The sequence below is a fragment of the Nycticebus coucang genome, chromosome 7, assembly GCF_027406575.1.
Source record: "Nycticebus coucang isolate mNycCou1 chromosome 7, mNycCou1.pri, whole genome shotgun sequence".
NCBI lineage: Eukaryota > Metazoa > Chordata > Mammalia > Primates > Lorisidae > Nycticebus > Nycticebus coucang.
The window spans coordinates 125069707-125086746 of NC_069786.1; the positions used below are offsets into that span (position 1 = coordinate 125069707).

A 17040-nucleotide genomic window follows, 5' to 3' on the forward strand; every position below is an offset into this window, starting at 1 on the left:
CTAGATCAATACCTGTCTTTGCCTTGGTGGTATCCAATAGGCTTACTCCAGTACGTAGCAGGAGTTCAGCCAACTACAGTGAAAGCTTATAATTTGTACTGCCCATCTGAAGAAGCAGGCAACATGAAATTTAAGGAAATCCACTGGAAGTGAATTAATTGTCTCTAAATGAATGACATATAGGAAGAGGGGTGATAAAGAGGCCCAAATTATTGAACTGCGTCCTAGTTAAACCTGTGAATTCTGTTCCATTCTAGGGTTACAGACCATTTTCCTTCATTTTCACTGCCTGTTTTTATTATATTATTGTTCACTGGAATAGTAATATGAAAGTTTTGGTAATTCTAAGACAATCATAAAATGACAAATTCAATCTTTCTCCAAAGGGTTTAGGAATCCTCGGGGCTGGGAAATAGAATTCACCTGTGGCCATATGGGATTAGGTCTGAATGTCAAGGAAAGTGGTCCACAGCCTTACTCTTCAAAGTGCGGGTGCAGACCAGCAGCTTAGCTGCTTGTTAAAAAATATAATACCAGGCCTCGGTAGAGATCTACTAAGTCAGAATCTGCATTTTCCAGGAGTCTGTTGGAGAGTCCCACATGCATTAACATCTGAGAAGCACTGGGCGATAGCTTTTGTCGAATTCACATAGGGTTTCTGATCCCCCAAATGCTGAGGAACTGTTGCTGTAGGGTAAATAGTAGTTGGCTCAACGAATTATCTTTCCATTGAATCAAGACATTAACACACTAAACTGAAACTTATCAGATATTTTCTGAGTACTTGCAAAGTATGCAGGAAGGTGCGAGCATGAATCAACTGCCCCAGAGAGCTGTGCACAATATACTCCTGTGAGCCAGCTATGAGTAAAAATAATTATAAAGTTGAACCACATGAAGTTGCCATATACACAGGTCAAAATATTTGCATATTGGCCATTTCATATCATTCAAATTAAATATGTATAACAAAGGTAAAATGTGGTAGCAGCCAAAGAGATATTAACAAAGCAAAATGAACAGTTATCAAGATGGATTTTGAAAAAGAATTTTATCACATGTGCAATGTTACACGGCTATCGTATTCTTGGGGGGGGAAAAAACAACTTTTTTTTTCCGAGACAGAGTCTTACTCTGTCACTCTGGGTAGAGTGCTATGGCGTCCTAACTCACAGTGACCTCAAATTCTTGGGCTCCAGTGATCCCCTTGCTTCCCACCACTAGGGCCAGCTGGCTTTTCTATATTTTTAGTAGAGACAGGGTCGTGTTCTTGCTCAGGTTGGTCTTGAACTCCTGAGCTCATGCAAGCCACCTGCCTCAGCCTCCCACAGTGGTAGGATTATAGGAGTGAGCCATCATGCCTGGCCAAAAAATACTTTCTTAATAATCTTCTTGAAAGTAAATAAATACCGTGGGAATCTTAGCTAAATGAAGGCCAGTCCAACACAGCCTGTAAGATAATGGCGGATATCATCATTTTGATTTTTTATAGCAGCTTATTGAATGCTTTACACGCCTTGCTGCCTCCAGGGCGACAACGTTTCTATGGGGCTGCAGGTGCTATTACTCTTTCACAGATGAGAAAACAGGCTCAGAAATGCTGACCAGCCTTTTCAAGGTCATGAAAGTATAAAGAGGAAGAGCTAGCACTGCAATTTAGGTTTGTTGGACTCTAATTTCTGTGTTCTTTCCAATGTTCCCCATGGTCTTTAAGTCCAAACAATAAAGATCTGGTGTCTACAAATGGTAGGCACAGTTGGAAAGGATAAATGTCTACACCTGGACCTTCTGAAACTTTTGTAGTAACAATACGTCTTCGTCTCATAGAACAGCCACAGGAATAGACCTCATTGTTGTATGTAAAAAGCATTGCAGAAAAATTTGCTTCTGTAGGGAAATAACTGATTTTATTTGTATTTTCCACATCACATTTTATTTAACCATTGGCTGTTGCAATTGTGTTTATGGTTATTATTTTTCTTAAGGTTTTTAAGAATCTACCCTGAGTCTCTACTAAAGATGGTTTGACAAATGGAAAGGTAAGTGAGTCACTTTATTTGTTGCTCACTGGAATATATTTATAGGTCTTTTGAGGCACATGTATCTCGATGGTTGTGGATATGTTTGTATATATATTTAGTAAGGTTTAAGAGAATATAAGATGTAAGTTCCATAAAGGCAACTGTCCAACCTGTTCACTAATGCATCTCCAGCACCAGCACAAGTGCTTAGCACTTAGTAGGTACACGATCAATACTTGTTGCCTGAGTGAACGCATAAATGTATGAGGGATTCTATAAATATGTTCTAACATTTTGTCAATTTCATTAATTGTAAGATACTATAGCAACATAATAAAAGCGATAGAGTAATTTGCTGGGGTAAAAAGACTAAGAAATAAATAAACAACAACAGCAACCAAAAAACTGCTCACAGACAATAAAACTTCTCAGGATGAAGAAAAGCCAAACTCTCTACGTTGTTCCTGCAACATTATTGTACATTTCTTGCCCGTGGGAACCTCGCGAGTTCATAACTGGGTGATTCTTCCTCCCGTTCTTAGTACCTCACTCTGATACCTTATTTTGCTTTAGGCAACTTTCATCTCTTTTCTACTTCGCCTTCTTTCAGTATTTTGGATATAAATAGTCCTTTGTACTTTTCAAAGTGCTTTAGTACTTCTTTTTTTAATTATTAGCCCTTAAGAATGGAGAAAGGTATTCTTTAAAGTCTCCATTTTATAGAATAGGAAATTAAAGTTGAAAGAAGTAAAGTAAGGTGTCATCTGGACTACTGAAAATTTTAGAGTGATTGACAAAAACCTTCTCTGGTATTGTCATTTCCTAGGTTAAAGGCCCTGAGTGGCTTGTTTATTCCCTTCCTCACAAGGTCTCTGGGAACATGAACTTGCCCTTGTGACTAATTCTTTCTCCCTTGATTAACCCAGCTCAAGTTGCTTCTGTCAATCTCTCCCTCTTTACTGTGGATTAACAGGGAACCGACTTTAATGGGGCACACAGTCAAATAGAAAATCTCCCTAAACAAGTAAATAGTCATTATGGCTAGGACAGGGGTCAGCATTGAAGTGCTGCCCCTATATGGCTGGACCTATTAAATTGGGTGGGTGTGGCACCAACAAAATGATTTAGGGGCTCTGGGAGACTGTAGAAGTGTGAAGTGGTATCTACGATGTGAGGAGGACCCTGGGATAAAGAACTATGAAATGTTTGAGTGCTCATAGGCAATTCTTGATGGCTTTTAGATAGACAAGGTATGCAGAGTTTTGGACACTCTTTTGGTGGAAGATCTTCAATGTGTCTTTGGCAATTTGATTCTTCTAATCCCAATGAACATCGGTGTTGCTTTTGTGAACCGGTTCATTTGTCCTGCGGGGACTGTTTTCAGGGCATACAGTTAATTCACCTCCACCCGCAGAGGCTGCGTGTGACTCAGGCCTGGCCAATCCGAACAAAGCCTTCCTAAGGCCAAGATGACTGGATCCAAAATGTGCTTGTGACATACCAAAGCCAATGGGGCACCACGAGACTTCTGCTGAGAGCTACCTGGAAAGGACTTTTGCTCTTTGTTTCTCAACTTGACCCCCAAAAGATTTTGCCTTCCATGTGGGAAGAACTTGTCTGATAATGGGACCAGTGGAAAGAAAGAAGGAAAGAGGCTACAAGAAAATCCATACCCTGATGACGTGACATTTTCCAAGTCCCTGTATCTCATCCACTCACTGGAGTTTTTTAGTTACCTGACACAGTGCATTCTCTTGGTGCTTAAGCCAATTTCCTGTCATGTTTAATTAATAATCCTAACCAGGATTAATCAGAGTCTAGCAAGGTCATCACAAGGTCAGGTCCAATTAATGTCAGTACCAATTTTCATAGAGGTCTTGAAAGAAAGCTGGCATTTCCCAGTAATATCTGTATTTGCCAAATGTTGAGAAAAATGCTCTGTAAAACATAAGCACTTCAAAATAACTGTTAATTTTATAAAGAAAACGGAAATAAAATCTTCACTTTCTTCTCTATTTCAGAGGCAAAATTTACAACTTGTTGAGAAATCACAAATGACTTAGGGTTTATATAAAATTTATAATACACACACCTTGTTGGTAGCTACCAAGTCAGGGAGATCTGATTACCTAGAAATAAAGCCTCCTCGTATATCAATTGGTTTGTCACATTGTTTTAAAAATCATTAGTATATATCTAGAAATTTTGAGCTAAAGCATTTTCTCTAAAACAGGATTTTTCAGGAGGAAATGCCATTTCCATTTTATTTTATTTTTTAAATATCGGGTTTTGAATATTTACTCTGCCTCCACTTTAGTAACAAAAACTAAAGTTTGTTTTAGACCAGATGCTTTTTACGTATTTCATTTAACTTTCCAGAGTAATCCCGTGAAGTAGAGATTGGGCAAAGCAAGGCTCAGAAAGATCCAGATTCTCTGGCTTCAAATCCAAGACAACATCTTTTCTGTTCTGTTGTTTCTCTGGCCAGCACGATTCAAATTATGAGCAGTGGAATCCTTGTTTTATTAATGAAAATTGTTAAACTAATTTTCAGATATTTGCTCAGGCCAAGGGCCAAGAAACATTATATGTCATCTGTTTTCTAATAGGGAAGGAGCAAAAACTTCTAGTAAAGAAGTTTTTACTCAGGGGTGGCGCCTGTGGCTCAAAGGAGTAGGGTGCCAGCCCCATATGCCTGAGGTGGCAGGTTCAAACCCAGCCCTGGCCTAAAACTACAAAAAAAAAAAAAAAAAAAAAAGAAGTTTTTATTCAGGCTTCTGTATCTGGAGTTTTATTTGTTATAATGATGAACAAAAACCTTTTAACTGGTGTCATAAAAGCTTAACACCAGGAGTGGCACCTGTGGCTCAAGGAGTAGGGTGCCAGCCCCATATGCTGACGGTGGTGGGTTCAAGCCCGGCCCCAGCCAAAACTGAAAAAAAAAAAAAAAAGAAAAAAGCTTAACACCAAGGAGCAGCAGCAGAGAAAATAAAAACATAGGATTCAGTATTATTTCTGGTCATCAAGGTTTTGCCTAACATAGATGGAATTTAGAGCCATTTTCTGTATTTTTTTTTTTCAGAAATCTAAACTTCTCACTAAAGAAAAATACTATTAGACTGATGTCCTGATTAGCAAATTGTAACAGGCTGTGTGTAAATCTTCATAAAACATCTGGCATGAAATAGATTTTAAGATTTTGAAGGCTTGAAGGATAAAAGAAGACTTTAAAAACTGATAGCAAAACTCAAACCTACAGAAGGACAACGTGGTAGAAAACAGATGCCCATCATTTTAATCTGATTTTAATCTGGAGCTGTTATATATCACTCTAATATACGTTATGTGTACTTTTCTTATAAATTGATTAAATGAGTTTACCTACATTTCTTCCCACTAATGTTGTAGTAACTTATGCAATAGGAATAAACATTGCGTTGAATGATAATAGTGTTTTAGTGTCTACTTCATTTTAAAGAACATTTCTGTTTTTTTTCTGTGAATTTTATTGTTTGAATTCAGGACATTTCCTTTCCATCTTTGGGGCTGCCATTCTGTATTCATGTACTTAGTTAATCAGGTATCCACTGAGGGAAAAATAACATCCAGAAAGATGACACTGTGAGATTCTGAGATCACATGATATGATCACATGAATTAGAATTTTGGTACTGTTAAAAAAGAGAAGACTATCCTATTTTTCATCATTCAGTAGATTTGCAGAAAACCAAGCTAAATAACCAATGCCTAGTGACTCTAGCAACGTGCACTTGAGAGGTTAATAGAATTTATGAGTTGGTATAAGTGAAGCTCTGTCAAACCCCGAGTGGCAGGATTAGGAGAAATACAAATAAAGACTATTCTTGAATAGAAAAATATTGTTGATTCTTTAGGCTACAGGAGCTTATGTGTAGCATCTGGTTGGGGTTCCCACTGATTTGTGCTGAGCTAACTATACATAACTCATTGTTAATGAATGGCTTCTCAAGAGCTTATATTTCTCACCTGTGAAACTTCAAAATCTGCTTGGAGATTGCCCGATGCTAATCCACTTAGGAGGACAATTTCATTTTCCTTTGGCTGTTGGACATTCATGGAGGTGATAAGTTTTGGAAGATCTGGTGAAATGTTGACCAATTTCTGTAGGGCAGGAATCACTATTAGTTTAGGTGACTTCTTTTCACTTCCAAAATACCACTCATAAACTACTTGCAAAAATAATTCACTCATAACCGTTCATAGTTCATTTACTCATAACTTCCATAATCTACTATGGTTGTTACTGGAAGAAATTTTGTAAAATTACAGCATAAGAATTTAGATTGGAATAGAAGATTTAAGCTTTCAAAACGGCTCACTTATAATTTTCTAAAGTAAATATTTAGTAATTACTATTATACCCTATGTATAAATAGTACTTTGGAAAAATTTTCCCTCTTAAGACCTGAATAAGATAATTGTCTACTAATAATATTCTGTTCTAATAAAGTCAAAATAATAAGAAAATTATGTCCAGAATCAATTTTGCTCTGATGATACACTAAGCACTGTGTGTGTTAAGTCTTAACTACATTCATTCCTCACAAAAAAACCCTACATAGACTAGGTACCATTATCACATTCATTTTACATTCAGCAAATACAATTGTTTATGTAGGTAAATCAGTGCCAAAGTGTTTTCTCTTAGCCCCAGCAGAAGATTGTCCCAAAACACTCACATAGACTCTTTAAGCACACTGCTCTTAGAGGCCAAGTTCCTTCAGCCCTCCCTGCTCTCTTTGATCAACTCTATATCATAATTCTATCAGATGAAATTGCGTGTGAAATTTCTGTTGAAAATCTCTTCGTAATACCCAGATGATGCTCTTTGAAGCTTGGTGAGAATGTGTAATGGGTAATCTGTGTAGGCAGCTGGGTGTGAGAAGTTTCAGGTACGACATTGTCAATATAGGAGCAACTGAGTAATTGCAGGTCTGCTGTTCTGATACCAAGCCACAGATGGTGCGCTTCTCCACCATCAAGAGCATCACACCGAGGGGCGAGCCTACACCATCATTAGCATTGGGCATGGAATCACAATCAGATCACACCACTGACTCTTCCCATTGTATCAGCAGGACTGAGTATGTCTTTAAGTCCTTGCATGTTGTCAAGGGTTTATATCAAGGTCCTCATGACCTTGGATGCACTTGGGAAATTTACCTGCTCAAAGAGTTCAAGGCTCAATGAGTGCAAGGTGAGGTTAAAGATAAAACATTTGATTAAAGCAGCAGGAAGATGCCAACTTGAGAGGCAAAGGGGAAGCCTGGCTGCCATCAAGCTGGCTCTGGAGAAATCCTGGAAAATCACCTCAGACAGGTGTTGGAGAGTACAGAGGAAGGGAAGAGCAAAAAACAAACAAACAAACAAACAAACAAACAAACAAAAAAACAACAAAAAACCCACTCTGAAGCACTGGGGGCGAAGAGAAAGTGTGCCGGGTTGGACAGTGCTGCCTACATGGCAAAGCTTCACAAATGTAGGAAGAATGAAATTCGCAGGAAGGTAGAAGAGAAAGGGCCAGGGAAATGGGCTCTGACGGACCCGTCTACACGAGTGTCCTACCAAATGAGCATGGGTAGCAGAGGCAATCGTGCTGCGCTGCCCGGGGACAGCCCGAGGCCAGGGCTTACCTGCTGCAGGTGCCCAGTGCTGCTCTCATCCTTGTTCACATCCAGGTTCACGAAGCAGACCTGGGAGAGAGGGCGAAACAGTCAAATATGGGAAAACCCTGAGAGTCCTTTTAGAAGAAAGAAAGCAGGGATCAGTTTGTGGAAAATGATTCGAGAGTCCCACACATTTTAGAGAGTTTGGCAAAGAAACAGTCATTTCACTTTTGTGCTTTTAGGAGCTCTCTGACTCCCTGCTCAGCTTCCTAATAGTCCCAGCAATTGTCCTCTTCATTTCATAGCCTAAGACACTAAACAAACAAACAAACAAAAATAACCCTTGGTGCATTAGAAGCGATATAATAGATATAATGTAACAAACAAATCTTCAGGCTTCTGAGGCCCGGCCTTGGGAGTCGGAGAACAAACTTGCAATGCTCTAAGCCTCTGATTATAATGGCCATCAACATTTCTATCCATTTCTCTTTTTCTTCTTCTCACTTCCTGCTCCCTTTCTCTGCCCACTTTTAATACAGCACATAGTTAGTAGATTTCTCTTTGCCCCATTGTTTTAGCTCATTTAATTTATTTAACCCTGTTATAGAATTTGCCTCTTTTTTTTTTTGAGACAGAGTCTCACTATGTCACCCTCGGAAAAGTACAGTGGTGTCACAGCTCACAGCAACCTCAGACTCTTGGGCTTAAGTGATTCTCTTGCCTGAACCTCCCAAGCAGCTGGGACTACAGGTGCCTGCCACAACTCCGGGCTATTTTTTTGTTGCAGTTGTCATTGTTGTTTAGCAGGCCCTGGCCAGCTGCGGTGTATGTGGCCCACTCCCTACTCACTGAGCTATAGGCGGCGAGCCAAATTTGCCTCTTTGTTAAGACACCTTTTAAATAAATGTCTGAATAAGTTAGTTTACAGACAATAGCCTCAGTATCAAGTAATAATTTTGAACAACAATGAAAGAAGCGCATACGGTCATGAGCCACACAAAGAGTTCAACAGTGAACCACACAGGCTCATTTTCCTAAGATTATAACCCTGCAATTGTGCTATACCTTTTTTTGTATGTAAATATGTCCAGATATACATATGCTTACCATTGTACCACAATCATCTCCTGTATTTAGTAACATGCTGTACAGGTTTGTAGGAGCAATAAGGCTGTGCCATCTAGCCCCAGAGGAGTGCAATAGGCTCTCCATCTAGGTTTGTGTCAATACACTGTGCGATGTTTGCCTAAGGACAAAATCACCTAAAGATAGAATTCTCAGAATACATCACCCTGTTGCTGAGTGACCCAGGACTACAATTTAAGTCCCAAATGCATTACACAGATAGAAAACTACGATGGCCATTCCAGTGGAGTTACAGAGAAGAAAACTTAAGAAAAAGTTGCAAAGAAGTGAGTTATGTTCTTGAAAGATAAAAAGGCTTCTGCTGGGTAGGGAATGGGTCAGACAGCATGAGTGGTACCGGAAGGTGAGAAAGTGCAGCATGTTGGCAAAAAATATGAAGGGAGACAACCCAGTTCTCCAGGCCTGGAGAAGGGGAAGGAGCAGACATAAGGTCTGATTAGAGTTGCAGTGGGGAGATAATGTGAAGGAGGTTTTATCTAAATTTTTGCTAAAAATCATTCAAATCTTTCATTTCTAACTAATTGATTTGATCATACCAACCTAAGAACATTATCTAGAATTTAGTTAGATGTTGGGGCTTATTAGATGTCTGTACATAAATGGTGTTTTCTGATTTCAGTTATTATTTGGGGTCGTGGTTTCTCAGAATCCATTCTTTTTATATTTTGAGGTTAAAAAACATGATTGAAAAATGTGAGAGGTTTTAAAAGCTAAAATTATTTATGCGTTGTTGAAGTGTAAGATCACTACTATTTTCTTCCCCAATAATGAGAGATTTTCTCAAGTGTTATGGGCTCACAGGATAAGCCTGGCAGTGCGACCCTAGGATGTGGCATCGGCTTGTTAAGAATAACTCAGCCTTAGGGAGAGGAAAGGGCGTGAGAGGGACCACACGGCCATTCTCAGGCTCTTTTTCTCTGAGTTAATAAAATGTGAACGTAGAGAGGGTCTGGACAGGTGGCCCTTTGCAGACAGTGCAAATAAAACATAAGTAGTCGCTGGAGCTCAGAAGTGGTTCCTGATCTAGAGCAGTCTGAGCATGTTCATGCAATGATTGAAACTTTGCCCTTGGAAAAGTAGTTCAATATCCATTGGTACTCAGGGACTTTTTAATAACATGCAGCTAGGACTGCAGTTATTGAATTGATGAGATGATTTGCCATTCACCTCCAAGAAAGTCCTATTACCTTGCCCTGGGCTTCAGGAAGTGGTTATTACACTGCATCACTGTGGGAGAGGGCAAAGCAGGGGCCAGAGACCACAGAAAGGCAATCCGTCAAAAGGATCTGCCTGTCCTCCGATATTTTCTTTCCTCCTCTGAGGAGGAACTACATGCGTTCATATATTCTGGGCTATCTGGGTGATGATAGGAAAATTTTTGGAGGCCTGATATGCACCAAATTTGGAGAGACCTTTTTTAAGAAAAGGAATGACAACATTAAAAATTCTATAAAATGAATTAAAAATGAGTTAAAATGAATATTTATTTATTTAGCATGAAAACAGAAATCACAACAAAACTCAAATTTAAAAAGGCCAACAAGAAAGATGGAGACTTTACCTCTTTTTTTTTTTTTTACTAAATCATAGCTGTGTACATTGATATAATCATGGGGCATCATTCACTAGCTTCACAGACCGTTTACCACATATACCCATGTAAGATGCACCGCTGGTGTAATCCCACCAATCCCCTTCCCTCTACCCACCACCCCACTCCCTCCCCTCCCTTTCCCCCTTCCCCTTATTTTTCGGTTGTAACTGGTTATAGCTTTCATGTGAAAATCCTAAATTAGTTTCATAGTAGGGCTGAGTACATTGGGTACTTTTTCTTCCATTCTTGAGATACTTTACTAAGAAGAATATGTTCCAGCTCCATCCACATAAACATGAAAGAGGTAAAGTCTCCATCTTTCTTTAAGGCTGCATAATATTCCATGGTGTACATCTACCACAATTTATTAATCCATTCATGGATCGATGGGCACTTGGGCTTCTTCCATGACTTAGCAATTATGAATTGGGCTGCAATAAACATTCTGGTACAAATATCTTTGTTATGATGTGATTTTTGGTCTTCTGGGTATATGCCCAGTAGAGGGATTACAGGATTGAATGGCAGATCTATTTTTAGATCTCCCAAGTGTTCTCCATATCTCTTTCCAAAAGGAATGTATTAATTTGCATTCCCACCAGCAGTGCAAAAGTGTTCCCTTTTCTCCACATCCGCGCCAACATCTCTGGTCTTGGGATTTTGTGATATAGGCTAGTCTCACTGGAGTTAGATGGTATCTCAAAGTAGTTTTGATTTGCATTTCTCTGATGATTAAAGATGATGAGCATTTTTTCATATGTCTGAAGGCCGTGCACCTGTCTTCTGAGGTGGGTGGATTCTTTGAGCTCAGGAGTTTGAGACCAGCCTGAGCAAGATGAGACCCCATCTCTACTAAACATAGAAAAAATTAGCTGAGCATTATAGACAGTGACTGAATCCTAGCTACTCGGGAGGCTGAGGCAGGAGGATGCCTTGGGCTCCGGAAGTTGAGGTTGCTATGAGTGAAGCTAACACCAGGGCACTCTATTCTGGATAATAGAGTGAGACTCTGTCTGGACAAAAGCATTTTAAAAGGAAAGGAAAAAAAGGAAAAATTGCACTAAAATGAATGGATGACTTTTTCCCTCATCAGCACCTGTTGATCAATGACCTGGGAAGAGGTGCTGTGTTAAGTAGAGGTGAGGAGAAGGAGAAGATGGAGGCAGTGAAGTCCGAGACAGAGTGTTTCCCAGAGGATCTCCAGAGTGAGATCAAAGCCGGCTGCCAGAACGCCTTTCCTCTCACTCCGTGAACACACTGGGTGTCATTCTGTAGACTTTTTATTTACTGACAAAAAGAGTTGAACGAAAGAGGAATTTATAATTTTATGATACTCTCTGTGCATAAGGGTGGAGAGAGGGCTACCAGTTAGAATTAGATATATCCTTCCTTAACTCCATTATTATAGGAAGTTACAAAGGAAATTTATGATCATGGAAAGCCAAAATAAACGGGTTACTTTTTGAGTGGAGTGTTAGGGTGAGTGTCATGTGTGATTAAAATTCGAAAGTGGGGAGAGTCTACATTATGATCTTATGAGCTGGAAAGAATCCTGTGGTTGGGAGTGGGAGGCTGGGGCTGTTCCACACACACAACAGCTCATGGAGAAAAAGCGAAACTGCTGTGTGGACTCCTCACCTGGATCTGGAGTGATGCTGTTGAGTTATCTGGGAAATGCCTGAGTGAACAAATCAAAACATGCCAATGACCCCGAGAAGGATTTATTTTTTAAGGCATGTGTGATCACTTTTTTTCTTGAACATGCAAGTAGTCTACCTTCTTTCATCCTTGACAAGTTAGTTCATGAGGGCCGGCCCTGGTCCTCACTGTATCCTCAGGGCTTAACATGGCACCGGGCATGTGAGATGCTCAGTAAGTTCTTGTTGGTAAAAGCACATGAATGAATGAAGTGGAAACACTGCCTCAGCTGACAGGTGTAATAACTACTTATTTATGGGATAAATTTCAGTGTAGTCAATAAAGAAAATTTTATTCCAATAAAGATATACAGGAAAATATGAAGAAGATACAGGATAATTAACTGGGCTAATAATCCAGCTATTGGCTGCTATTTAAAGTACTTAGACTGGCTTCTTTTTCTTGTTGCAAAGAAAGATTGCTAAAAAATAGAAAAAGATAATATGTTGAAAACCACAAATGGTAATAGACACATAAAAGGTGTTAACATTTTTCTTAGAACAGAAGCTCCTTTGTCTTCACGTAAAATACATTTCATCTGAGTCTGGGCACGGCCCTGTTTAGATCGTCTGCAGACATACTCAGCTAAAGCAGACAGAAACGCACCACCCCCAGAGAACACAAAATACTTCTCTTGCTTAACGAAGCTAATTTTGTGGTCGTACTCTAACTTTTATACTCAAATGCCTGCTCTTCTATCATTATTATGGTTTTAAAATGAAATACAGGGGGAATAAGCATCACTGAGAAAATGATGCCTCTTTATGATTTTGGCTTTTACATAATCTAATAAGATAGTCTTCAAAACTGTTTATAGATAGCAAAAACTTAGATGTCTACAGGCAAAATGTTGGTTTCTCTGTTTAGTTTGGGGTATTTAGATGAGCAGTCTCTGTCATTTATTTATAACTCTTTTTTATAAATGGGATTTCATGTAGGCATTTGTAAAAATGTAATTTTATTGTGAAATTTTATTAGCTAGTGACATAAATTGTATTTTCGTGAAAAACTGATGTGAGAAAGAGGTGGATGTTAAAAATCTAGTAAAACAGGACAGAATAGAAAGTTTTAGGTGGAATGTAATTCATAGCAACTTTGGTGAGGAAGCTGTATTTGATAAATAGCTTTATTCGGATAAAAATTAAGTCAGACAAAAATATTACTATTATGTCAGATAAAGTTTGAGTTCTTGAATTGAAAACGTATGATGATGATCATCAGCATCCAGCTCATACCACATGGGGGCGGTTTTATTAATATGTTTGCATGTGTTAATTTTAGCCACCAACTTAGGCTACTCTGAGAGTCAAATGGAATTATCAAAAAATATTGTATTGTGCACCCACAAAGAGCAAATCAACGTGCAAGAACTCAGATGACAGCAGGGCTTGTAGCCTAGAACCTGAGAACTTCAACTTCCTTTGCTATGAATTTTTTTTTCTCCTGAAGTCAGCTACAACCTTTTAAGGAAATCATTCTTACAGAGATCCTGTTTAGACAATATTAACCAAAAGCATGATGTCAAGTTGCCTTTAAAATCTAGTCACTTGAACGTGGGATATGATCAAATATACACTTACAGTTTTTCTTAGAAGAAACCGATTCCTTCTTTCCGCAGCTTCTAACAATGCAGCCATCTGGCCATGTGGGATATGACAGGATCTCTTAATTTGGTGGTATCAAAATGCTGATCCACAAAGCTTTCAAAGAAAAAAACTGTTTCCTTTCTTCCTCAACCAAAAGACTTCTGTTAGATTCAGGACTCTGGACCAAAATTATCTTATAAAGAGTATGGCATTTCCCCCTGATAGTCATTTAGGCTGATGACAACGAAATGTCCTTTCATCAGCGTTGCTCTGCTACCTGGCTGCAGAACCTTCTGGAACGTGCTTGACCTCTTGAGAAAATACTGTGTTTGTTTCCAGTTTTTTCTTTGAGGTGATTACAGCAATCACATGAAATGAAATTTAAACTTTTATAATATTTACATTTGAGACTGTCAAGCTTCTCTGTTCTTTTTTATTTTAAAAAATTCTTTGAAATATTATTATTATTTTCTTTTTTTGGTAGTTATTTAGGCAGTGTGTGATGAAAGAAACAGGAAAGAAATAGAAATTTCCAAAAGATGAGGGATCTTTAAACATCTATTCAGCCAATTTTATTGATAGCGTGAAAATAAATTAAAAATAATAGCAAGCTATTCAATATTTGTTTTGCAGCAAAAAATTTTAAATGTTTGTGGCCTTAAAAGACATTTCTTTTGGAATAAGAGGATATACTTGTAGGTAATATCTGATGTACGTTGCCCAGATAAATAACACATGATATTTATTTTAGATTTCCATTTTAAAGATTTGTTACCAACAAGTGTTTACTACTTTCAAGTAGGTCCTCAGGAGTTATTTGGACTAGATGAAAACCCCAAACTCAATAGACCAATGTGTTTCTATCATTTGTATGTTTGGGAAAATGTTCTCTGAGTTATATAAACATAAAATGGTAATAGAAAATAACCATATTTTAAATACATCTTTAACAATACCACAACATGTTTTCCTACATGATTTTTTAGGAGTAGCCTCTTTTACCAGCCTCTAGCATTTTCCCTTCTATGGCTATTCCCTCTGTCTATCAGTCACCAATTATTTGTCGAATTCCACTATCTGCCAATAGTACACTGATCACATGAAGGCCTGTTCTCTACGTTTAAGGCAGACCTGCTAGACACTAATTTTTCTCTGTAGTCAACATAATTTTTACCTCCGAGGGCCTTCAGGAAGGTTAAATCAGGATTCTCTAAATATTTGTTTATGAGAAGGCAGTTCTGCGTTTTCTGCCACTTTATAATCACTAAAAGAGATATAATCTTGGCAGAGAGTAGTTCTGCAACAAGTATTTGCTGAATGAGTTGGACGGTGATGGTGGAGTTGAGGGACTGGCCTTGGAGGGAACGTGCAGTCTCTGGCTCTGCTCCCGGCTCCCACACTGTTGCGGGGAAAGAGGGAGAAATGGTAGGCAACTCCGATGGCTTGTCAATTGTTAGGTGACTAGTTGGGAGTCTTAAGGACTCCGTAAGGACAACCATAAGGACTACTCTAATTTCCTTAAAGGAGGAGAAGAAAATGGAGGTGGAAATTAAAGTGCCCAGACTGGGAGAGAGAAGAAGAAAAGGGAAAAACAAACAAACAAAAAACTACCCCTAAGCCAATAAACAAAGGGAAACTAACAGGGCATAAGGTTCTGCGCGGCTCCTTGCTGAAGTGAACTATATTCAAAGTCGAAGACTAACTTTAAACTTCTGTTTCACTTCAAACTGGCTTTATGATTAACAGGCCATTTAACCCGCCTGCATGACACACAGAAATCGTTCCGGCAGAATCCTGACCCTGGCATATTCCTGGGCTTCATAACAGAGCTATGCAATCAGACAATCCAAATCTCCTGGGTTGGGGCCTGGGGATATTTATTCATTTATTTATTAATTATTTCTATTGTGATGTATTTGTTTTTTAAAGATAACTTTATTGAGATGCTATTTCCAGACCATATGACACATCCATTTAAAGTGTGTAGCTGAATGGCTTTTAGTACATTCATTATTCCCAAAAGAAGCTGTATCCATTATCAGCCACTCTCTATTTCCCCCCAAATATCTTCTCCCCACTCCTAGGCAACTATAATTCTACCTTCCATCTCTATAGATTGTCCGTTCTGCACATTTCATATTAATAGAATCATACTATATATACTATTTATGTGACTGAGGTAGAATATTTATAAAGCAGGGCTATTTCTGAGAATGTAAATAACTAAAATTTCTCTCTTGAACTGTAACTACTTTTTCTGCCATCTAAATTTTATTTATTTATTTATCAATATTTATTTCAGATTAATTATGTAAACATTATTTGCTAAAAGACATTACATAGCTTTTTTTTATTGTTGGGGATTCATTGAGGGTACAATAAGCCAGGTTACACTGATTTTAAATAGCTTTTTTTTAAAGCTTTTATTATGTATAAGTACAGAATGTTACTTTGTGATTCCAGGCAATGGATCATTTAATGAGGAAATGACTTCCCTATTGTTTCTAGAGGTGTTTCCGACTTAATTTGTCAAACACACACCAGTGTTGTGTATGCTGATTATTATCATAGGTCATAGTACCAGTCAATAACTGTAGAAGACATGAAATGGGTATCCAACAACTTATATGGAAGTACAAAAAGTTGTGAATTACAACAGAAATTTAGATATGTTAGAAACATCAGCCCTGGCCAGACCAGTGGCTCATGTCTATAACCCTAGCACTCTAAGAGGCCGAGGCAGGTGGATTGCCTGAGCTCAGGAGTTCAAGACCAGCCTGAGCATGAGCAAGACCCCGTCTATACTAAAAACAGGAAAACTATCCAGGTGTTATGGCTAACCTGTAGTAGTTGGATACCCATTTCCTGTCTTCTACAGTCCTGTAGTCCCAGCTTCTGGGGAGCTGAGGCAAGAGGATTGCTCAAGCCCAAGAATTTGAGGTTGCTGTGAGCTATGACACCATGCACTCTACCCAGGGTGACACAGTAAGACTCCGTGTCAAAAAAACAAACAACCCGCCCATCATTCCTTCCTTAATAATTATTATTTATTAAATTTCCAAATATGAACAGTGAATGCTGTTCAAGGAAACTCAGAGCTGGAGACAACAAATTCCTTTATTATTAAGAGGAAAAAAATACTGGGTCGGAATGGGTAAATGTCAACTTTTATGTGCATACCATCCACTTGAATCCAATATAGAATTTTAATTTCTAAACATAATATGTGAAAGGATGTATGGATTAGCTTTATCATAAATGTTTTAAAAGATTAGTTGACAATGCACTTTTCCTTGATTTTGAAAAGTTAATCAGTTGATTGACAAAATCTTCCTCACGTATGATGAGAC

General features: G+C 38.4%; 1 protein-coding gene across 3 annotated transcripts in view; it reads right to left on the reverse strand.

The window, feature by feature from the left end:
• Positions 1-17040, reverse strand: part of SPHKAP (SPHK1 interactor, AKAP domain containing) — a 216787-nt gene that overhangs the window by 28440 nt on the left and 171307 nt on the right. For all 3 annotated transcript variants that reach the window (XM_053597500.1, XM_053597501.1, XM_053597499.1), the window contains 2 exons: positions 7694-7753; positions 6027-6161 (listed from right to left, as the gene is read on the reverse strand). In XM_053597500.1, coding sequence (XP_053453475.1) covers positions 6027-6161; positions 7694-7753 — 195 coding nt within the window. The remainder of the gene's footprint in view (positions 1-6026; positions 6162-7693; positions 7754-17040) is intronic.